The 24,751-nt window shown below is 43.7% G+C and overlaps 1 protein-coding gene and 2 pseudogenes across 1 annotated transcript in view; 2 read left to right on the forward strand and 1 right to left on the reverse strand.

Annotated features, from left to right (window-relative positions):
• APBB1IP (amyloid beta precursor protein binding family B member 1 interacting protein) overlaps positions 1 to 24,751 on the forward strand; it is a 101,192-nt gene that overhangs the window by 50,792 nt on the left and 25,649 nt on the right. Inside the window, exons 5-8 of the mRNA XM_059915309.1 lie at positions 1,403 to 1,480; positions 9,172 to 9,331; positions 10,488 to 10,609; positions 21,139 to 21,225. Of these exons, the coding sequence (XP_059771292.1) occupies positions 1,403 to 1,480; positions 9,172 to 9,331; positions 10,488 to 10,609; positions 21,139 to 21,225 (447 nt within the window). The remainder of the gene's footprint in view (positions 1 to 1,402; positions 1,481 to 9,171; positions 9,332 to 10,487; positions 10,610 to 21,138; positions 21,226 to 24,751) is intronic.
• On the reverse strand, positions 11,682 to 12,236 carry LOC132360264 (large ribosomal subunit protein uL22-like; annotated as a pseudogene).
• Positions 22,579 to 24,606, forward strand: LOC132360794 (CBY1-interacting BAR domain-containing protein 1-like; annotated as a pseudogene).

Below are 24,751 nucleotides of genomic sequence, written 5' to 3' on the forward strand. Positions count from 1 at the left end.
TGCATATGGTGAGAACATATAAGATCTACTCTCTAAACAAGTTAATACAGTACTGTTAACTGTAGTCACCATGCTGTACTTTAGATCCCCAGAGCTTATTCATGTCATAACTGGAGGTTTGTACCCTTTGGCCAACATCGCCCTATTTCCTCTGTCCCCAGCCTCTGGCAACCACCATTCAACTGCCTGTTTCTATGAGTTCAGCTTTTTTAGATTCTCACATGTAAGTGAGATCATACACTATTTGTCCTTCTCTGTCTGACTTATCTCATTTAGTGTAATGCCCTCAAGTTTCATCCATATTGTCACAAACAGCATGATTTCCTTTTCTCATGGATAAATTATATTCCATTGTATACTACACCACATCTTCTTTATCCATTCATCATCAACAGATACTGAGGTTGTTTCCATGTCTTGGCTGCTGTGAATAGTGCTGCCATGGACATGGGAGTGTAGATCTCTTCAAGACAGTGATTTCATTTCCTTTGGGTAGATACCCAGGAGTGGAATTGCTGGATCATATGGTAGTTCTATTTGTAAGTTTTTGAGGAACTGCCATACTGTTTTCCGTAGCAGCTGCACCAATTTACATTCCCACCAACAGTGCACAAAGGTTTCCATTTCTTCACTTCCTCGCCAACACTTTTTATCTCTTGTCTTCAATAACAGCCATTCTAAAGAGCAGAAGCTCTTAATATAGGGTCCATGAAGATGTCAAGGAGTCTGTGATTCCCAACTGTATGCAAAGTCAAATGCATATGTGAAGCTTTATGGGCTTCATTGCTTTAAACATATTCCTAAAGGGGTTTGTGGCTCAAAAACAACATAAGAACTACTGGTATAAGAAGATATATATCTGCTTTGGGCTCATAAAATATTTCACTCCCTTTTCTGCCTGCTCATGTGTTTGTCAGTAGTCTGTTGTGGTTTTTTTTTTTTTTGGTGAATTATAAGTTTAAGTTTGATTGGGGAAGATAAGGACCCTTTAGGAATCTAATAAAAACTAGGAATCCCAGAAAACGCATACTGATCCAAAGGAATGTATATAATTTCAGGAAGTGCTCAAATCCCTTGAGATTCACCTATAGATTCCTCAGGTTAGACCCAATTTTGAGCCAAATTTTGAGATTTTTGCAGACTAAACATGTGAAACTCTGAGTCATCATTTCATCTTTTAAGTTACTATTCCTAAAATATAAAGGGTGACTGTCTTCTGTATCTCCGGGTTGAAGATTTCTGTTACAGTTACTTAAATTTTGAAAATCGATCATGTGAAATTTGGTGCCCTATATAACACAGCCTTTTGTCAACATAAAGTGACTAAGACACTAACGATGGCAGGGGTACTTACTCCCTGGTGTTATTAATGGACTGTGTTGAATGTCTTGTCATTTTACAGGAAGAAGAAGAAGCCCAAGCCAAGGCTGATAAAATTAAGCTAGCATTGGAAAAACTGAAGGAGGCCAAGGTCAAGAAGGTAAATTATGAATCACTTTTGCATGGGGCAGTCAAATTAATGACTTTTTATTATGCTTAAAGCTAAAAAAAATTTTAATTTCGAGTGGTGCTTTCCAATGAGTTGTAGTTTTTTAAATTTAAGGACAAAGATAAATTATTCTTTCCATGACCTTCCTTCGCTCATTTGTGATTGATAAATAGGGGACCTATGTTAGTGTAAATGTGGAGGTTTCCAAGTCTCTACCACCAGGGCTCCCTCCCCTAAGGATGCCCTCTGGGTTCTGCTCACTCTTGGGTAATTGCAGGTGGCGCCCCCTTCTGGGGGCGAGTTGGCGAGTCAGCTGGGTCAGAGTTCAGCTTCTAGTGGCATCACCTCATTTCCACGATTGTTTTTGTGCATTTTATATACCCCCTGAGGCAGCCTCCAGCCTGCCCTGGGTGTCCAAGTTCTCTCCTGAAATACCAAATGTTCTTTTGGCTAGCTCTGTGTGTTCAAAGTTAGCATAGGTTTTGAGTGACCTGCCTCGACCCTATTGTCCTAATAAGCCTGTAATTTATCTTGCTTTTTCTGTAGAGCATATGTTTTTCTGGAGACACATATATTATATAATATCAGAGACACATGTATTTAACCTCAGTAGAAGCGTCTACCTAATAATAAAGTGTTAACAATAGTTAGTTAGGTAAATTAAGAGAAAGATAAACAGTCTCACTTCGACTCCTGAAGCATATACCGTGGCTGAGACTCGTTAAGAACTTTTTACTTACAGTTGGGTGAATTATTCTTTTCATACAGGGCATTAGATTTTATGTTCCTGCAGCACCTCTCATGGTTCCTTGAATGAAGGATTTCAGTACATGTTGATCGATATTTAATAAATATTCCTTGACTACCCCAGGATCCAGACTTCCAAGGTTCATCTATGAGAATTTTTCCAGATCATTCTGGTTCCTTTCATTTCAAGCATGCATGAACCTTCTTACCATTTTTCTTCCCCATTCTCTACGTGTGATTACATTCTGTGGTCGGTTATTGAACTGATACATCCTCGGCTGCCTTCTCCCCCCTTGTCCTCACTCTGTGAACCCCTGGTTAAATCCAGCCTGGGCCTTCAGTGCTGCCTGAGCTTCCGAGTCCAGTCTCTCTCCCACGAACCTAGAAAACTATTTCCACCTTGTCCTCTCTCTGAAAATCTCCAGTACCTCCTTCCTCTCCCACATTTTCTCAGCCCATTGCACTGAGAAGTAGAAGCAATCCAAAGAAAGGTTCTACAAGCTCCCAACACATTTGCCTCCCTACCCGCCTGCACTTGTGGCAGGTGGTCCATGGTCTTTCCTGTTCCTGTGCACGGACTGTCATGTTTCTAAGACCAGTCCCCCTCATGTGATTCTCTTCCCACCTCTTTTCTTGTCCCTCCTCTGCTCAAGGATGTCCCCCCCACACACACAGTGAAGCCCAAATCCTCACGACGACATCAAGTCCCTGCATGATCTGGTTGCCAGCTCTCTCCCTCACCCTCCGCTCTAGCTTACTGGTCTCACTGCTGCCCCACAGATGTTCCAGGCATGCCTCTGCCTCAGGACCTTTGTGCCTTGCGGTCCCCCTGCCTGGAAAGCTCTTCCCCAAATTCCGGTGGGTTCTCTCTGTCCCTCACTAAGTCTGGTCACCTGCTCAGTGCCATGCACACACACACCCCTGACATCCCTTACCTTCCCCTGCTTGCCTTCCTCCCCATCAGGCGTACGGTCCAGTTTACTTGTTTATCCTGTTTAATGCCTACCTCCCCTCCCCACCCCCAGGGAAGCTCCTCCAGGGAGTTTTGTGTTTTCCTTACCGATGCATCCTCATCTCATAGAACAGGTGCTGGGGGTACAGAGAGGTGAACCAGTCAGGTGAGGTCCCTGCCTGTGTAGAGTTCACTTCTAGCGGGGGAGAGAAGTGCTATGAAGAAAATAAAGGCGGAAGGAGTGATACTGCCCAAGGGAATCTTTTTTTTTTTTTAATTGAGGTAGCATTGGTTTATAACGTTAGGTAAGTTTCATGTGAACATTCTTATATTTCTGCTTCTGTGTACCCTACAGTGTGCTCACCACCCAAAATTTAGCTTCCATCCGTCACCATACTGTTGATCCCCTTTACCTCTTAAGCAAGAGGGAAAACAGGAGGAGCTGAGGGCAGAGAGGCAGGTGGGGTCACAGGGTCTCACAGGTCTAAGGAAGAGTTTGGAACGTATTGTAAGTGCAGCAGGAAAGCATTTGGCTGCACTGCGGGATCTTAGCTTCCCGTGCAGGGATTGAGCCTGTGCCCCCTGCAGTGGAAGCGCAGAGTCCTAACCACTGGACCTCCAGGGAAGTCCCCATATGAGGGTTTTTTTTTTTTTTTAATATTTTATTTATTTATTTATTTATTTATGGCTGTGTTGGGTCTTCGTTTCTGTGTGAGGGCTTTCTCCAGTTGTGGCAAGTGGGGGCCATTCTTCATCGCGGTGCGCGGGCCTCTCACTATCGCGGCCTCTCTTGTTGCGGAGCACAGGCTCCAGACGCGCAGGCTCAGTAGTTGTGGCTCACGGGCCCAGTCGCTCCGCGGCATGTGGGATCTTCCCAGACCAGGGCTCGAACCCGTGTCCCCTGCATTGGCAGGCAGATTCTCAACCACTGCGCCACCAGGGAAGCCCGAGGGTTTTTAACAAGGGGTAATATATGGTTTTTAAAGATCATAGTGGCCATTGTGTGGAAAATGGATTGTAGGGGAAGGGATGAGAGCAGGGTGACCTGTTTCATAGCCGTCTCTCTAGCACAAGACCTCACTGTAGATAAACATGTATTGAACCAAGTTACAAATGGATGGCAGGGGAAGATGGGCTGTCTTCGGTTGCCGACTTTCCCTTTGGAGATAAAAAGACAAGAGAAAATGAGTAAAAATACAATTCATAATTATTTCAACTATTTTAAACCTCTGGATGGTTTATAAAATGGGGGCCACGTTGGAGATACTCTCAGAGGATAAATAAAAAGAGAAGTTGATTCTTAGATTAAAAAGGTAGAACACGGGACTTCCCTGGTGGTGCAGTGGTTAAGAATCCACCTGTCAAGGCAGGGGACATGGGTTTGATCCCTGGTCTGGGAAGATCCCACATGCCACAGAGCAACTAAGCCCATGTGCCACAGCTACTGAGCCCACATGCTGCAACTACTGAAGCCCGTGTGCCTAGAGCCCGTGCTCCACAACAGGAGAAGCCACCACAAGGAGAGCCCGTGCACCGCAACGAAGAGTAGCCCCCGCTTGCCGCAACTAGAGAAAGCCTGAGCACAGCAACGAAGCCCCAACGCAGACAAAATAAATAAATAAATTTTTTAAAAATATAAAAAATAAGGTAGAACAACTAGCATATTTGGCCAGTTTGCTTAACTGGAGATGAAGAGAACAGGGAGGAGAAAGCAGTATTTCGAGAGAACTTTGCCATAATTTAGTTGAGGTGAATTGTAACAGTAGCAAAAAGCACCACCTGCCTCTAGTCAACAAAGCAGATGTGAAACAGAAGCAGTTCTGATCAGTGGGAGAGGAGAGAAAATTAAGAAGCTAAGGTGTATATTTTTTCTGACTTAGGACACTCCAGACTTATTTCTAAAAACAAAAGGCTGTGTGGCACAGAACATTAAAAAAAATAACTGAGTCATACTCATCCATTAATAAAGTAACTAAGATGTACTAACACATTAGCTACAACATGTTTTATAAAGGGTAGAATCAAGTTTATCTGAAGTACTTTCCCCTCAAGTATTCTGTGGGGTGTTGACATCACTTTGGATCACAAATGATATACACAGTTTGTGTTGCAAAGCTGTTGGAACTGGAAACAGAATCGGATTCACTCATTGATTTTATTTGTTTCTTTGTTTTAAAGCTCTGTGACACAGGAGACCAATTCCCTTTGTAAATTTTATCATAGAAGCAAAAATGTATATATTGCAAATGATTTAGGGCTGGGATAATTTTGTATTTATTAGTTTGCAAAAGAAAAAGAAGAAATGATAAAAACCATTAAATCTTTACTATGATGGATTAGAAAGGGGAAGTTTTTTCATTCTTGAGTCATTTTACCCTATATCATATGGTGTTGATATGAAAAGTACTCAGCTTGCTAATAACCTACCTAGCTGTGACTTAGAGTGTCATGTTTTGGTATATAGCTACTCTTCAGCTTGCAAATGTGAAGAAAGCTGTGAAGAAGACTAAATATGATTTCTTCTTGCTAAAAGTCATCAGCCTTCTCTTGGTTTTTTTTTTTCCTAAGTTTTATAACTGTGGTCATTGGTAACTACATATGGATTAAATTTAGTTTGCAATTTCTGCCAAAAAAAAAAACCCAACCCTTTCATAATTGCATCATTGTCAAATTATGTGATTTAGTTTTTTTCTCTCTTTAAAAACAAAACACCAAGCTATGTTTGATTTTCTCAAGAATTCCTAAGCAAGAATGAAATGTGGTCAAACATCATTAATTTTTTCTTCGGGAAGATTGTCTTCTAAGTCCTAACACTGGTAGTGTTTTTTAGGACATGTAACTACTTTATAGCAATAATCCTCAGCCGAGAGCAGCAGGTATGCCTTCCACAGAAAATAAGCCATGGTCATTCCACTATTTGAGGCATTTCTGTTTTCCACACAACCATCCATGTTTGATTTCTCCGGTCAGATGAATGGGTCTTTGACACTGTAGTAGTTGGGCCTATTGTTTCATTATTTTATTTTATTTTATTTTATTTTTAAAATAAATTTATTTATTTTTGGCTGCATTGGATTTTCATTGCTGCGTGCAGGCTTTCTCTAGTTGTGGTGAGCCGGGGCTACCCTTCCTTGCAGTGCATGGGCTTCTCATTGCGATGGCTTCTCCTGTTGCGGAGCATGGACTCTAGGCGCACAGGCTTCAGTAATTGTGGCGCACGGGCTCAGTAGTTGTGGCTCGTGGGCTCTAGAGCACAGTCTCAGTAGTTGTGGCACATGGGCTTAGTTGCTCTGCGGTATGTGGGAGACTCCCAGACCAGAGGTTCCCCACCGAACCCATGTCCCCTGCATTGGCAGGGGGATTCTTTCTTTTTTTTTAAAATTAATTAATTAATTTATTTTTGGCTGTGTTGGGTCTTTGTTGCTGTGCACGGGCTTTCTCTAGTTGTGGTGAGCGGGAGCTACTCTTCGTTGCAGTGCGCGGACTTCTCATTGTTGTGTCTTCTCTTGTTGCGGAGCACGGGCTCTAGGCACGCAGGCTTCAGTAGCTGTGGCTTGCAGGCTCTAGAGCTCAGGCTCAGTAGTTGTGGCGCACGGGCTTAGTTGCTCTGCAGCATATGGGACCTTCCCGGCCAGGGCTCAAACCTATGTCCCTTGCATTGGCAGGCAGATTCTTAACCACTGCGCCACCAGGGAAGCCCTGGAAGGGGGATTCTTAACCACTGTGCCACCAGGGATGTCCCAGGCCTGTTGTTTTAAATACATCAAAAAATGTACATACAGGGACTTCCCTGGTGGCGCAGTGGTTGAGAATCCGCCTGCCAGTGCAGGGGACACGGGTTCGAGCCTTGGTCCTGGAAGATCCCACATGCCGCGGAGCAACTAAGCTCGTGTGCCACAACTACTGAGCTTGCGCTCTAGAGTCTGTGAGCCACAACTGTTGAGCCCGTGTGCCACAACTACTGAAGTCTGCATGCCTAGAGCCCGTGCTCCGCAACAGGAGAAGCCACCGCAATGAGAAGCCCACGCACTGCAATGAAGACCCAATACAGCCAAAAATAAATAAATAAATTTATTAAAAAAAAAAAAAAGATGAACATACAACAAAAACAACTGTCCAACTAGAGGTTTCTGGGCTACAGGTTTTCAAGGGAAAGAAGTATTCTTCGGACAAGCCTGGAATAGTGGTCTAATTTGAATGGTCCCAGGAGGAGGAAATGCACCTTTATTGCCCTGATGTCTGCATTTGAGTCTTAGGTGTGCAAGTGTGGGAAGAGCAGATACTAGGTGTGCTTCGACTTGTGGTCCTTGCCTGCTCCTCATCCAGATTCTTATCACCATCCACACCCTTGGTTGCTCTCAGTAACTCTGCACAGAAATCCACAGGAATTGCATTCTTCACTGTTAACTACACATTGTCTTCAAGATCCAGTTGGGCGGGAGTGGGACCAGAGGGGCAGTTTCCCTGCTGCTCAGAATCTAACCCAAACTTTGGGGGAGGAAGAAATGTTACCAATTGTATGACCTCTCTCTTCACTCCATCTAAACACTTTTTTAAAATAATGATAAGCCTCATATGTGAATAACCAGGACCAACCTTAGACAGACAGAATAGGCAGAACTTGTCTCTAACTATCTCATGCTTCTCTTTTCAGGTTAGAATAGAAATTTAAGCAAGAGTGTCAGGGGGTTCTGGCTGACGATGTTGCTTCCGGGAATTCTCTGCTGGCAGCCTGTGGAGTAACTGCAGGCACTGCAGGCTGGAGTTTGGACAGGGATGGTCTGGAAAGGGAAAGGCAGCCCTTCCTTCCCGTGTGGCACTCAAAGATGGGCTCTAACTAGAGCTAGCTCCCACTTAATTAGGGAGGATCAGTGATCTTGGCAAAGAATAAAATAAGAACGTAGATCTTCCCAGAAGGAGTTACGGAAAATCTTCCCTTAAACATAAGTGTCTAATAAATGTGGGCTTCATGGGCACATTTCCACTGTTCCTTTTGAAGACTGGATAGGTAGCACCGTTATAACCTGTAGCACTCATAACTAACAACTGCTGGAATTAAAAATATGCTACAAATACACAGGTATCAAAGAAAATCCAAACCCTAGCTGATTAGTTGTTGAATTAATTCTGTTATGTTACATCAGAATCATGGTCTCTTAGGGATCAGAAGTTTTAATAACCTTGACAAGTTGTCTGGGAAAAATCAGTGAAATCCTGTGCCCTTATGAGTAAATTCTCACACCAAACCCTCCAGATTTGGAACGAGGTAGCTACCAATTTGACTGTGAACTCAATGCAGTAAATTTTTTTTTAATAGAATGAAAAGTGCATTAGGTCACTCATTTGCCTGCATGCCTCCATAATAGCTCTTTCTCAATCTACATTGATCTGGTTTAATCCACCTCTAATCTCAAACATGTTCTGCTGTGACACCACCTGCCTCTCAGTAAGACTCCTCGGTGACGCTGTGTCACTCTGCAACTCCTGACCTTCAAAGAATTGTAGATTAACCAACTTGGTCTTAACCTGTGTCGTAGAACTCTCGGGTTGCATGAAATGGGACCCAACTCCAGCTAAGCAAGACAGAAGAATTTATTATAAAGATACCGGCACGGCTTTCAACTAAGCAACACTTCTGGGCTCTGAGATGAACCTGAAGAAGTAACAGAAAGATGTCAGGGAGGCAGGCAGGCAGCACTTCTTGGGTTGTGTTGGTTTTCTCTCTCCCTCACCAGAATGCAGAGTCTCTGAAAGCTGGGCAAGGACTTTGCTATTGTGTGTATTTATTTCTGTTTTTGTGAACTGGTTTCTCTACGTTTATATTCCTGGCACCTTAAACAAGTGCTTGGCATATGAGTGAGTTTGTGGGACACCTTCTTAACTTAAATTCGCAGAAGCGATAGCAACCTTGAAACCTTAACCTTCGTGGGTGGCCTCCTCCGGTTGCTTGAATTTACTGGCTGCCCTGTGGCTTTATCCTCAGCTCGTTGTCAAGGTGCACATGAATGATAACAGCACGAAGTCACTGATGGTGGATGAGCGGCAATTAGCCCGAGATGTTCTAGACAACCTTTTTGAGAAAACCCATTGTGACTGCAACGTGGACTGGTGTCTTTATGAAATATATCCAGAGCTACAAATCGGTAAGTCCCAGTCCCAGCAATTGGCTGTACCTCCAAAAAACCTGTGCGTTTGCTTTATTAGGGGTTTTGGTCTATTGCGAAGAAGAGTTTGGTTCAAGGCTATCAAGACTCCCCCTACATCACTTCCCTTAGGTCAGGTTCAGTGCCTGCCTCTTCATTTATCTGTGGCAAAGAGACTCGGATTGGAGCAGGTGGCCAGACCTTGGGGAATGTAAGTATTATTGCTGCCACTTCTCTAGCAGATCCAAAAGGGAAAGAAAGTGACAGGAGGATGCTTCTTACTGCTTGCTTCGCAAGCTGAGCAGATGGTCGGAGGGCCTGCGTGTCTGTCAGCCGATGTCTCTTTAAAGTTTGCTTCTTTATACTCTAGGGTAACTCTGCCGCGGGCCTCGCATCACTGTCGGCTCACTCAATGTCTGACACTTTGTCTAGTGGAAGAGGCTCAGCCCTGAAGAGCAAAGGACAGTGGATAGAAGTTGATTGAGTTTTTTTAAAAAGCTAAAAAGCAGTTAAAGAAATATTCTGTTACTTCTCATTCTTAATACCACTCATGGAACAATTGTCTCCTGGGAGAGCCTGTTGGAATACAGAATTATGTGTTTTAGAAGCTTTGGGTACACATCTTTCTGGAGGAAATGGTCTGCACGGAAATAACCTCTTGAAGTTTTCTTCAACTCTCTGAGTCAAATAGAGAATTGAAAGCTCTCTAAAGGAAGGTTTAGGGTTGGTTCCGATATTCGTACATTGTTTTTTAGAGTTTTAGGGAGTGATGTTTTATAGTACTCATCACGTATCTCACAATTTCATTCAAAGTTGTTTACCCAATTATTGCCTAATTGTCCTCCTTCCATATAGGATGTCACCTCCACCTGGGACTATTTAAAATAGTCAAAAATTCTAACATGAAAAAAGAGCAATGGCTGACCATTATCACTATATTGTAGGTTCATCTGCCATGTTTTTAATGAAAAATAAGTTGAAGACCTGAGACTGAAGAATACACATAATAGAGATGTTACAATGTGACATCATGTAAGAATTAGGAATTTCTAAAAACTGATGAGAAGTATGAAGCATTGTGTTAACACCAGCTTATTTCTCTGTTGGGAACCCTGATGTCTTGGGTCTGAAAGAATGCTTTTTCTTGTTTTATCAGAAAGGTTTTTTGAAGACCATGAAAATGTTGTTGAAGTGTTATCAGACTGGACAAGAGACACAGAAAATAAAGTGCTGTTTTTGGAGAAGGAGGAAAAATATGCTGTATTTAAAAACCCCCAGGTAAGATAACTTGTATATTGTTAAACCATATAAAATATCCATTTTTTAATGTCACCTGTGTACTCACCACATCATTCATTATCTCACAGAATATCACAAATGTATTCCTTTCAAACAAACACAAACAACTCTTAGGCCATATGTAAACTAAGAGCCCCTTGAAGGATTCAGAGAGAAAATTCAGAGATCCTCTGATCTTTGTAGATCGTGGTAAAGACACTGGGCTTTGTCCTGAGGCTTGCAGGGAGCCGTTGAAGGGTGTTGAGTTGAGGGAAGATCACTGTGATCGCACAGCAGAGAATGGATTTGGAGAAAGTAAAAGTGGCAGCTGCCATGTGTTGGAGAGGTGGTTACAGAAGCCCAGAAAGAACAGATGATGATGGACTGAAGGGCATTGGGAGAGACTCAGGAGGTAATGGAATTTTGCAGAATATGGTGACCGCTTGGATGCTGGTATAATAAGGAGGCGTAGAAGCAGATACGGATGACACTGATTCCCCGCTAGGGAATTAGATAGATCCTGATGCCCTTCACTTCGGTAGGAAGCATGAGGAGAGAAATAGGTTGGGATATAAACATGATGAACTAGATTTTAAACATTGCTGAGTTTCTCCTTCTCCTTCAAAAAAAAAATCTCATTTCACCCTCCATAAATTCAGCATGAAATGTACACATTTTTACTTTTGTATTTTCTATCAGATGGGCAATATTTTATCTATAAACGTCACCAGAGACATGCTCCTAAATTTTTCCTTGTGTTGTTTTTCTTTTCTCACGAGATGAGTAAAAATCTTTCTACCTTTGACATCCCCATCTCACCTGTTCTCCAACTCCAAGGTATTTATTTACAAGGAAAAAGAGAACTGACTTGATTTTGGTCACTTTCCCAATATCCCCTCCAAACTTACCTTGCATTAAGGGACTTTGCTCTGTGATTGTAAAAAACTTCTAGAGATAAAGATAGTGACAGGAACTGACTTCTATTAAATAGTATTGGTTCTCAGTTCTTAAGATATCAAACCTAAGAACTTTTTTTTTCCTAACTTTTATTTGCATTTATTTTTTGAGGCATTTATTCCCGGGCCAGAAGTTTTTGTTTCTTCAGTTTCTTCTGGGATATCTTTTTCTTCTGGTCAACCTCCTCTTCTGGTTTAGGAACAATCTGTTCTTTTACAGTAAGGCTCATCTCAGTCTGGCAGGGAGAGCTCGTGTATGGGTTGATCCGACCATGAGCTCTGTAAGTCCTGCGCCACATCTTGGGGGCTTTGTTCACCTGGATTTGCTCAGTGACCAGAGAATCTACATCTACGCCCTTAAGTTCAGCCTTACTCTCTGCATTTTTGAGCATGTGCAGTAAAAATTCAGCACTCTTTTTGTGCCACCGACCCTGCGTCCAGCCCCACTGTTTGGCCTGGGCACACCTACCAACTCCGCCATTGTAATGATGGAATGGCACACATTACTTCTTTAAAGTGACATCCTTCAGATACTTGGTGGCTTTTCGGATACGCATACACTTATTGGCCTGGGCAGTTTCACGAGTGTTCTTAAAGTGAACACAAAGAGTTGAACCTCTTGATTTGCATGATCTTGTGGGGTTTTCTGGATCAAGTGAATAGCAAACCATTTTTAGAGGTCACCTCAGGCCACTTACTGGAAAAGCCTAAGAACTTATTTTCATGGCAGTTTATAACAAAAGCTACGTTTTATCAAATGCAGAGGGATAAACTGATGATCCAGGGAAAGAGGGAAATTGCCAGAAACTATTAATAGCTACTCTATGCTAGGCTAGAAGCTTTGCAAGTATTATCTTCAATCTTTACAACTATAAAGGTTAAGAAGGATATATTGCTATTCCTCTTTACAGATGAGAAAACTGAGATCAAAGATAGAAAGGAGGCCTTTGTTTGATCTTAAGACTCATTGGGGACTTTGATGAGTGGTTTCCATAGGTTGAGTCTTCTGTTCAGAGCTCTCAAGACTATAGGAAACCTGGAATGAAATTGGTAGTGACTGAGGACGTCCTCAGACAAGGTAAATTGAATAGAGCTAGCAGGACTATACCACAAATGGAAACAATTGACTCAGAAGTTACTACACTGACTCAGTTTCCCACAATGAGAAGAAACTGATTGCCAGAGGCCCAGATCAGAATAAGCCCCCATTTATTCTTCTGCTCTCTCTGTAAAAGTGGATGCAAAGGCCTGGCCTGGGCCACCATTCCTGGAGAACCGTGTGCTAACAGTCACATTGTTTTACATGGTAAATGACATCCTCTGTGCCCTTAGAGACAGTGGTGCCTACTCTCATAGGTATGCAGGTGTAGATCTCTGGAGTGCTTGAGAGTTCAGAGTCTGTCTTTCTCCTTGGAATCTGCATTCATGACTCCAAGGTCAGTCTGTTCTTGGCCTCTCCATAGCCTGTTTGATATGTAAAATATGGATTAGTATTTGCAGCTTGACTGAGAAAGAGCTTCTGTGGCCCAGAGTGTCCGTTCTTCTGGAAAGTTACTAAACCATACAAAATTATGTAAAATTTCATGAAATTTTACAACACTGAAATCCTTAGTACTTAATAGGATTCTCTTACAAACTACTTATCTGCGGGGATAAGTCTAGGCAGGCGGCAGGAAAATGAATGCAAAGAGAGGTTTTGAGCTCAAATATTAGAAACAACCGTCAGTAAAGATTTGGGGACATCGGTGGTGTGCTTTGCAGGCACAAATGCAAAGCACCGCCTCCACCCATGACTTGAAAAGTGATGCTGTTCACCTGTGTCTCAAGTGTCACCTGCTGACTGTGTGGTCTTAGCAGGCTTTCTGATGACACCTGAATTCAGCGTTTCTATTTGTACAATGCGATACGGCTGTACTTCCCACCTCGCAAGGTTAAATCCAGCATGAAAACCACTTGCAACATCGTGATGTTATATATAAAAGTCAAGTCGTTTGATGCCAACTGAAATTCAGCAGTCACCTATGAGAAAAGACGAACTGAAGCATATTAAAAAATTTTAAGAGTTTATTTGAACAAAAATCGATTCGAATCAGGCAGAACCAAATCAGAAGTCATTAGGAGCACTCCTCAGCTAAGAACCAGGGAAGAGACTTAAAGAGAGAAGGTGATGGAGAGGAACCAGATCCTGCAAATTTGTGGACCAGAAGATGCTTAATTAGGAAAGAATTTCCCCAGGATGACTGGTCTATACTTAGAGAGGTAATATCAGATCACCTCATTTTTATTTTTTTTAACTTTAAAATTTTTTTTTAAACCTTTTTAAAAAATTTATTTATTTCATTCATTTATTTTTGGCTGTGTTGGGTCTTCGTTGCCACGTGAGGGCTTTCTCCGGTTGCGACAAGCAGGGGCCACTCCTTTTTGTGGTGCACGGGCCTCTCATTGCGGTGGCTTCTCTCATTACAGAGCACGGGCTCTAGGTGCACGGGCCTCAGCAGTTGTGGCACACAGACTCACACGGACTCAGTAGTTGTGGTGCACAGGCTCAGTAGTTGTGGCACACGGGCTTAGTTGCTCCACGGCATGTGGGATCTTCCCGGACCAGGGATCCCGTGTCCCCTGCATTGGCAGGCAGATTCTTAACCACTTGGCCACCAGGGAAGTCCCAGATCACCTCATTTTTAAAGGAGGAAAAGCAGAGTCATGAATTCTCTTGCTGGCTGCTGTTACACCCCGTCCATTGAATAGCTACTTTGGGACACCACTGTTTTAGCTGCATGCCCAAGAGGAAGGAACCACATAGGAGTCTTACTCGTGAACCTTGATGAGGATCCAAGACTGTCAGTGGTTCTTCAGAGCCACTGCTGACTCCTGGGTGTGCAGACACTGCCGTAACTGGCACTGGGGATCGCTTGGTCATGAGAAACTGCTCTACCTAGAACTTTTTAACATGATTATTGTAAGGATACAGAGGCATCTCATGGAAGCATGACCAGGCTTCTCGGGCTGGCACTGGAAATGGAATATTGTGGGGACCACAGTCGAGAGCATCTTTGCTCTGGATCTCCCTCGGACCTCTAGCTCCTTCTGTCCCTCTGTCCCTCCACAAGCTGTGTCCTTGCCCTCCTTCTCAGTGACCCCCTTACTCTCTTCCCACACAGCCCCTTATGGCTGACCTCTATGAAGGCTGCCTCTATGAATGAAGATCAAACTTTTTTGCTTGCAAACCCCCTGGAACAAGTTTGAGAAGTGATGTACCACCTCACACATTTGTATGTTGACATGCAAAATGTTTCAGAATTTTTCATCGCAAGTTTAAATAGATGCCAAGAATGCAATGTCCAGCATATTATCAATTTTGTCACTTTAATAAGCTAGCCAGTAGGACCGAAATACAGTTCCACGGCCATTTGATTCCCAGGAGCATTCATTTACAAAGCACATGGGTAAGCTTTTTTTTTTAATAGACTATTTTTTTAATATAAATTAACTAATTTATTTTTGGCTGTGTTGGGTCTTCGTTGCTGCACGCAGGCTTTCTCTAATTGTGGCGAGCGGGGGCTACTCTTGGTTGCGGTGCGCGGGCTTCTCATTGCGGTGGCTTCTCTTGTTGTGGAGCATGGGCTCTAGGCACGTGGACTTCAGTAGTTGTGGCATGTGGGCTCACTAGTTGTGGCTCACGTGCTGTAGAGCGCAGGCTCAGTAGTTGGGGCGCATGAGCTTAGTTGCTCCGCAGCATGTGGGATCTTCCTGCACCAGGGCTCAAACCCATGTCCCCTGCATTGGCAGGCGGATTCTTAACCACTGTGCCATGAGGGAAGTCCAAATAATAGACTATTTTTAAGAGCAGTTTTAGGTTCACAGTGTAGGGGAGTAGAAATACCTGGGGTTAGGGGCAGAGTAGGGACCCTCTAAAGCATGGTGTGAGGACAGGGACCCTTTTGCCCAGGTGGTCCCGCCTCTTTGGAGTAAAGTAGGTTGGGGCAGTAGAACCTTACTGTCCTAATTAAAGCAACTTTGTTGACGAAGCAGCTGAGTTTCTCCTACTTTCTCAGTCTGGTTGGCGTTAGGAAAGTCCCTCTTCCCAGTTGACTGTAATCACAGGGTGGTCTGCTCATCATAAAAGAGTGCCAGATGTTCAAATGAACAAATGAAACTCAGCCGTAACCCAAAGAGTTTTGTTTTCCCAGCTGCGCTGACATACAGCTCCCACTGTGCAAAGACCCGTGGGGGCCCGAAACCAAAAGAGATGCGTGAGGCCTGAGGTCTGTGTCTGGACAGGCAGACAAACTCTGGTGTTAACATTAGCTGTTCTTCTTGCTAGGAGCCCGAAGAATCTCTTTTTCTGAGAAGGTATTGGGAAAACAAATTAATGTAAGGTCGCCTGCTTGCTGTATTGCTGTTCATTTCTTTTAGTAATATCTTTTATGTTTCTGACTTCAAAATTAATATCAGTTTATTGGAAGAAAAACTGAAAAGTAGAAGAAAGGAAAGTTAAATCATCCACATTCCCACACTCCAACAATCATCACTATTGATATTTCAGGCAATTTTCATTCCACCGTTTGTTGTTTCTTAACCAAAATTTGGTGGTGGTGATGGTTTATTTGGTTGCACGAGTGAGGAGCAGAGAGAGAACCACAATGTCACACTTCCCCTCGGGTGTGGAAGGGTACCAGCCACTGTGGGAGAAAATGGCCTCACAGCGTCCCTCCTCTTTTCCCACCTCCCTGTCCTGCCAAGGTTCATCTCTGGCCATCCGGGACCAGGTCCAGCTGGAAGGAAAATCATACAGGCATCACACTTACGGCCTCCAGGAGAGGCTCCTATTTTAAAAGAAAGTCTGCTCTTGACCTCAGTGCCCCAGAGCCCCTGACCAACCCGTGTGGGCATGTGTATCAGTCAGGGCTGGAGACATGAACACAACCTCAGAATCCCAGTGGCTTAGAGTAGCAGGTATTTCCTCTGTCTGAGGCCTGCCGGTCATCGGGTCCTCTGTCCATGGCTCCAGAATGCGAGTCAGATCCAGGGAGTTCCATGTGCCTTTTATTGTCCTCGGACCAGCAGCCACCTTGACACACTCTCCTCCTGGTGAAGGGCAAGCGTGCCAGAGAATGAGTGGAAACACGCAACGCCGCCTCTCAGGTCCTCTGCTCAGATGGAGGCACTGTCCCTTCCACCCATGTTCTGTTGGCCGAAGCAAGTCACGTGGCCAGACCCAACGTAAGGGGGCAAGGAAATGAGCTCCGGCCGTTCTGGGGGGAGGCACTGCACAGTCATCACTAGGTGGCGGGCGTTGGTGGATTCTGACACAGGGCGGAAGAGAGGAATTGGGAGTGATGGTCAGGTCTTCGTCAGGTGTACCCCAGCTCTAGCCAGGCTGCTTGTTCACGGGTGCTCCAAAGACACCCAATATTTATTTTAAATTGAAGTATAGTTAATATATAGTGTTGTGTTAGTTTCAAGTGTACAGCAAAGTGATTCAGTTATACGTACATATGTACATATATTCTTTTTCAGATTCTTTTCCATTATAGGTTATTATAAGATATTGAGTAGAGTTCCCTGTGCCATACAGTAGGTCCTTGTTGTTTACCTATTTTATATGTAGTTCTATGTGTATGTTAATCCCAGACTACTACTTTATCTGTCCCCCTCAGCCTCGCTATCCCCTTTAGTAACCACAAGTTTGTTTTCTGTATCTGTGAGTCTATTTGTTTTGTAGATAAGTTCATTTGTATCCTTTTCTTTAGATTCCACAAATAAGTGACACCATATGATATTTGCCTTTCTCTGTCTGACTTACTTCACTTAATATGATCATCTCTAGGTCCATCCATGTTGCTGTAAATGGCATTATTTCATTCTTTTGATGGCTGAGTAGTATTCCATTGTATAAATATATATCACATCTTTATCCCTTCATCTGTTGATGGACATTTAGGTTGCTTCAAAGAGCCCCAATATTTATCTAACTCTGGGCCTTTTTACATGCTTTTCCTCCTGCCCTGAACGCTCTCTTTATTCCTTTTTCCCTATCTGAATATGAACATCTTTCAAGGCAAAGTTCCAGCTTTGACCTCCTCTGTAAGTCTTCCTTAATCATCTCGGTTCACAGTGAGTTCTTCCTCTCTGAAAACCTATAGAACTTAGCTCATTTTGCATTTATGCAATGTCTTATATGGTTCCCCCATCTACAGATATATAGCCATCTACTTATATTTATCTTTTCAGTGTGATAGAAAGATTCTTAAGAACAGTGATATTTTACATGCAAAGGGTACGCACAAATATTTACTCATGGATTGATAAGTGTTTGTTTGATTTACTCTTTATTCCAGAAAGGTGATATTAAAAATGTAACGTATTTGCTGTTTCTGTACTATCCTGCTGCTCTCAAATCTTGCATTTTCAGAAGCTGTGAGAAAAAGAGGCAGGCTGTAACTGAAAGTCTCATTTCCCATTTTAAAGTTCCCTTATTGTTCCGCTCAGATTGTCCCCAACAGATAATTAACTTTTGAATTCTGCTGCTTGCTGCAGAGCGCTCCAAATTCTCACCCAAGAGCAATCCGTCCTTTCTAAGGACTGCCCTGCGTGATCTCCAGCTTGGATTTTCTTTGTGCTTTTTGCATTTTCATTAAAACAAAAACACAATATAGCACTATCACTTGGAAGGGGAAAAAAAGCTATTCAGAAGCCAAAAAAGTGAGAGGGGTCTCAGAGAAGACACGGCTACGTCCTGACCCTTCATGATAACCTCATAAAATGAGACCCTTCATGTTTAGAAAGGCTCTTCCCTTATCAGTCCTGCAGAGGGCGACACATGCCCTCCTTTTCCCAGATGATGATGAAACACACATGCCCTGGAGTCTCCCTCACGGTCTCTGTTCATTCTTTCAACTCATACAGGCTCACACTTTTTCCAGGGCCCTAAAGTGTGTGCTTGCTCGGAGCACACTCTGCATTCACTCTCAACTAGGTCATCACTTTTTGTTTGTTTGTTTTTGGCAAAATACACATAACATAGAATTTACCATTTTAACCACTTTTAAGTGTGCAGTTCAGTGGTATTAAGTCCATCCACACTGTCATATTGGGTTCTCTCCTATGGTGTTTAGAGCATTGTTTTTTTTTGAATTTTTTTTTTAAGGCATTGTTTACTTTATTTATTTATTTTTGGCTGTGTTGGGTCTTCGTTTCTCTGCGAGGGCTTTCCCCAGTTGTGGCAAGCGGGGGCCACTCCTCATCGCGGTGCGCGGGCCTCTCACCATCGCGGCCCCTCCCGTTGCGGGGCACAGGCTCCAGACGCGCAGGCTCAGCAGTTGTGGCTCATGGGCCTAGTTGCTCCGCGGCACGCGGGATCCTCCCAGACCAGGGCTCGAACCCGTGTGCCCTGCATTGGCAGGCAGACTCTCAACCACTGCGCCACCAGGGAAGCCCTAGAAATGCTGAGAAAAGTCATGAAAACCTCAAAGCTCTGGCACTAATTGTCCTTGGGCAAATCACTTAATCCTTCTGTTTCCTTATCTGTGAAATAGCAATCGCACCTACATTGTGGGGTTCCTGTGAGGATGAAATGACAAGCATACCTGTAAGGCCTCAGTGTAGCGTTCTGGCACGTGGCATATGTTACATATTACATTAGTCACCGTCCTCAAGCCAAACGTAAAATTAGAATCGTTTCCAAACCCTATAGAGTAATCACACTAATTCACACTATGCTGTCCTTTCAAATAACACGTAAAAGTTTCTTTAAAAACATATTAAAAGATAATTCAATAAGAATTATGGAAGGAGTTGTACTTGATTTATTTCCTCTATTTAAGTTAGCAAGTTGCCATTGTTATGCATTCTATTTCTAGGAGATCTCCTAATTCTGCAAGTTTTATTTGCCTGCGGTTTGCTTCCTCTCTGTCCAATACACTCTGTTCTCAAACTTCAGTGTAAGTAAAAATCATCCAGGAAGTGTGTTGGAGTGTGGATTCCCAGGCCCCCTGAGATTCCAGTTCCGTAGGTTGGAAGCCCAGGAACATGCATTTTATGGAGCATCAAGGTGGTCTGGGGATCACACTTGGAGAAACACTCCCATCGTGTCAATAAACATTTGTGTTTAGACTCAGGAGGGTCCTTAATTTAGTCACTATGCACCATGAGTATATGTTCTAGTTTTAAATTTTATTTATTTAGTTGTTTATTTATTTATGGCTGTGTTGGGTCTTCGTTTCTGTGCGAGGGCTTTCTCTAGTTGTGGCAAGCGGGGGCCACTCTTCATCGCGGTGCGCGGGCCTCTCACTATCGCGGCCTCTCTTGTTGCGGAGCACAGGCTCCAGATGCGCAGGCTCAGTAATTGTGGCTCACGGGCCCAGTCGCTCCACAGCATGTGGAATCTTCCCAGACCAGGGCTCGAACCCATGTTCCCTGCATTGGCAGGCAGATTCCCAACCACTGCGCCACCAGGGAAACCCCTATTCTAGTTTTAATACATTTTTTTCAGGCACTATTTTACAGACTCTACATTTCCACATAAAAGTGCTAAATACTTTGACTGTGGCAGTGGTCACGCCTGACACAATCCACAAACAGATGTTCTAAGGAGATAATCACGGGAGAGGGCAAGGGTCCTGCTTCCCTGAGTCAGGAGCTGCCGGAATTAGAGTAGGTTTAGTCTCTTTGCCCTTGAACTTCACTGACCTTCAATTTCAGGGGTAGTGTGGTGTGGTGGTAAGGGCACACACATCATACACACTCAGCCCCTGGTGTTCATTCAGGGTGCAGTGCCCTAGCTATTTAACCTTGCTGACCCTCGGTTTCCTAACCTGTGAAATGAGGGTAGTCACTTACCTCACAGCCTTGCTGTTAGGATTGGGGGTGGTGTTTGCAAAGCGCCTGGCTGAAGATCTGGCACATAATAGGTACTCCCCCAAAATCGTGAGTGCTTCTAAACTGTGGTCTTTCTTTCCTTTGCTAAGCTGGTTCTCTTTCCAGAAATGCCCTTTCTGCTTCTCTCTGTCCTTAGAAGTTGCCAAGTAGCAAACTTTATGTTGTGATTGACCCACGTGGATTTTAAAAATTAAAATTAGTTGCCAAAGCTTATAAAAATCCAGATTTCATGCTTCTCTGGATAAGCCAGAATCTCTAGTCCTCAAGGCCTTGGGATCCTACATGGTGATCAAAGGCCTGGGACATGGGACACGGGCTCTACCATCCTTTGGTTCTGGGCTCTTCCAAGGGCACTGGGGTCTCCCAGCTTCCAGCATTTGACTCATGTTCTATACCGTGGAATTTAACAATTAAATGACATTGTATCCTTTGCTAGTGGTCTCTCTCTTTGCTTGTTTCTTCATTGAATGTGCACTCTGGGAGGAAGGGAAGGTGTTACTTCTGGCCAGTGGGGCAGTGGTCAGCGGTCAGCAAGTCCCTCCATAAGCACTTGATTGACAGAGACCATACACTGTGGTCGACAGTTTACTTCCTCCAGGTATGTCTCCTCTCTCCAGCAAGACCGCGAGTTCTGTGCAGTGTCTACCATGGTAATGAACACTTACTGATCTGATCTTTTACTATTTTATTTAGAATTTTTACTTGGATAACAAAGGAAAAAAAGAAAGCAAGGAAACAAATGAGAAAATGAATGCGAAGAACAAGGAGTCCTTGCTTGAGGTATGTTTAATTTTGTAGAGTAGAAGAAAAGAGGGTTAACTGTATTTTTAAATGATTTGCTTCTCAGAACAATGGGCGATTCTGAGACACACTGAAATTTTAACTTGGGGTTTTAAAATCAAATTATTACTAAATTATAGCTATTGAGACAATTAAACTGGTTCTTGGAGTCAGTTGTTAAAAAGTTTTGCTTTAGACAATATATTTTACTCTTCATGAAGTTGGATTGGTAATTCTTGACTAAAAGACATGAATCCACATAAAACTTATCTCTGACCATATATTTCATTGCTAATGTGCTCCACAGAAGTCAGACTTCTTTGCAGTGAATTCTAAGGCGCCCTTCCAGCAGCCAGGTGTGGTAGAAAGTACGAGATTGCAGTTAGGAGATCTGATCCGAGTTTGGCTCTGCCTGTTAAAGTTCATGTGTTATTGGGCAAGTCCAAGAACCTTGGTTTCCTATATCCTATTGAATTATTACAAAGACTTAGGGAGGCAATGGAAGCACAGCGTGTAAAGTAGGGTACACATGTCTGGATTATCACTAAAGGGCTGTGTTCCAGAAGTTCATTTGACGGTTGATTTTCTGAAACTTTTAATGAGTTTTCACATAGCAACTTTGCTCAAAATCGAGGCTCTAATGTTCCCTGCCGCTAATGCAGATGCATGCCAGATCACAGGTCACAAATGGGCATGGGAGCCCCAGACAGATTTTTGTTGTCCCCGACAACATGTTGACCTTTTCTTGAGTTAGGAGATTTGGGGCTTCTCTTGAAAACTCAGAAGACCTGTTGACACCTTGGCCCACATTCCCACCTGGAGCCAATTCACTGATGCTGAAGGGCACCCTCTCCCAGGCACCAAGGCCTGCCCAGATCCCTGCACAGGGTTGTAGCCCTGCCGGCTCTCCCAGCCCTGTTCCCAATGGAGCAGGCCTTACAGCCTTGCTGCCACACACTCCCAAGGTCCTGGAGACATGCTACAAGTTTTGGTTCCTGGGACCAAGAACCCAGTGGGTATTTCCCAGAGAGGCCAACGGTGGGAGTGGGGACATTCTTTCTGCATTTATCAGAGTCTCCAGGTTGAGCTGAGGGAGATAAAGCACGAGGCATCCCCAGCAGCAGGGAGATTCAGGTTCTGAGCGTCCCCAGCAGTGATGGACACAGACAGACATGGAAGGGGAGTGAGCAGTTTCCTGACACAGCCCTTGGCTGTTAATCAGTGCTTATTGCAGCAGCAGCTGTCTGTAAATCAAGGACTGGTTGTGCCTTGATTTATACAATTGCCTGAATAGGTCTTGTTGGAAGACTTCAGCAGTTTTTCAAAAGCCAGATGGGAAAGAAAATACAAAGCATGTTATGCTGTGAAAAATCAGCATTATCCTGCTTTCAAATTTGGACCCCAAATCTGCTTGAATTTAAGAGATCGTTGAAGAGTTCTCGCGTCCCTGCGCACACCTGGGCGCCTCGGAGCCCCTGTGGTCGGGCCCCAGCCCTGGGTCTGCGGCCATGCGCGAGGCCAGATGTGGAGGCACAGCTTGGAAAACCGGGACGAGAAGCGTTTTGTGCCATATCGCTGCTGCTTATGTGCGGAGACAGAGCAGACCTCCTGGGGAATGAAATCAACGCGTGAGCCTCTATGGAGACCCCAAATTTAAAGCAGGGCCTGAAAAACTTGGCTGATGAGTTTGCCAAACTTCAGGATTATCGACAAGCAGAGGCTGAAAGACTTGAAGCCGAAGTAGTCGAACCTTTGCAAGCTTATGGAAGTGGAAGGGAGCAGGACCCTGTGGTCTGTGCCCACCCATGTCCTCAGCCTGCCTTTTGTCTGTGGAAAAACTTTAGCCAAAGAATAAGCTTAATCCGAGAAGTGAGAAAATGCAGAAACAAAGGAAAACAGTCAAAGGAGACCAAATAATAATAGTTTAGTCATTAAGCAAAGTCAAGGACCTTTGTTTCCTCCTCAAGGGCTGTAGATCACATTCTGAGCCACATCCTGTGAGCTGTCTTGTAGGTACTGAAAACCCCACCAGGTGGAAGAAGTTAACTACATGATGACCAGACTGTAGCCATGACATGAGCTGCCACAATTCTGAGAATTGGCCTCAAAGAAATGGAAACAAACCCACCCTGGAACTCAAGATTAACTGTACCTAAAACAGTCAAGGTGACGCTGATCAGACCACCGATGATCAATGTCAAGATGACGGTCAGAGCTGACTGTGCTGCTTCTGCGTGTAGCCCCCTCCCTCCACCTATAAAAGCTCTTGCCCCCTGACTGTCAGTGGGGGGAGTCGGCCTTTGGATAGGCGTCCGCCCTCCCCACTGGTTGCCGGCATCCAAAATAAAGCAAACTTTCCTTTCCACCAGCCTGGCCTCTTTAATGACTTTTGAGCAGCAAGCAGCTGGATCCCACTTTCGGTTACAGAACCACTATAAAAATGAAACGAGATGACCTCAAAGCAGCATTAACAGCAAAGAATTGAGGAGCTAAACAGTTAACTCAGAAAGAACACGTCAGAGAAACCCATCTGATCGACATGTTATTTCACAGGCATAAACTGAATTACACGGACTTCCCTGGTGGCACAGTGGTTAAGAATCCACCTGCCACTGCAGGGGACATGGGTTCAAGCCCTGGTCTGGGAAGATCCCACATGCTGCAGAGCAGTGAAGCCCATGCACCACAACTACTGAACCTGCGCTCTAGAGCCCACGAGCCACAACTACTGAGCCCGCATGCCACAACTACTGAGCCCGTGTGCCACAACTACTGAAGCCTGCACACCTAGAGCCTGTGCTCCGCAACAAGAGAAGCCACCGCAATGAGAAGCCCGCACACCGCAACAGAGAGTAGCCCCCTTCGCCGCAACTAGAGAAACCCCGCGCACAGCAGCAAAGACCCTATGCAGCCAAACATAAATAAATAAATAAATAAATTTTTTAAAAAGAAGTTGAATTACAAAGAGCTACAATGGATGCTACTAGAACAACTCGTCATCTGGAGGAAACTACTAACAATTTTGAAAAGCAGAAAACAAAGAATATAAAGACTATATTTTCAGAATTTATCACTATCGAAATGTTATTTCACGGCAAAGCTTTAGACGTCTCTACTACTACCTACCAAAATACACAAAAGATTGATGAAGAAGATTTAGAGGTTTTCTGAAATTCTCTGTATCCACCAGATTATTCATCCCATTTAGATATCATAAGAGCAAATTCAAAGTCACGTCTTCAGAGATCAGTGTCAGCTAAGTGTGTATCTGGAACAGGACAGGTATCCACCTGTCAACTAAGAAAGGATCAACAAGCAAAAGATGATGATGAAGAGGATGAAGACTTAGATGTTACAAAAGAAGAAAATGAAATTTCTTAAGTAAACTTTGCATTTCCATTTTCATCTTAAATGACTTGGAATCCAGAATTACTAAAACTGTAAAACTTTATACTGGCTTGATACATTAAACCTCAAAATGAAATCCTACTGGAAATGGAGAATTTATTAAAGGAAATTTATGCTG

This window comes from Balaenoptera ricei, chromosome 2, assembly GCF_028023285.1.
Source record: "Balaenoptera ricei isolate mBalRic1 chromosome 2, mBalRic1.hap2, whole genome shotgun sequence".
Taxonomy (NCBI): Eukaryota; Metazoa; Chordata; class Mammalia; order Artiodactyla; family Balaenopteridae; genus Balaenoptera; species Balaenoptera ricei.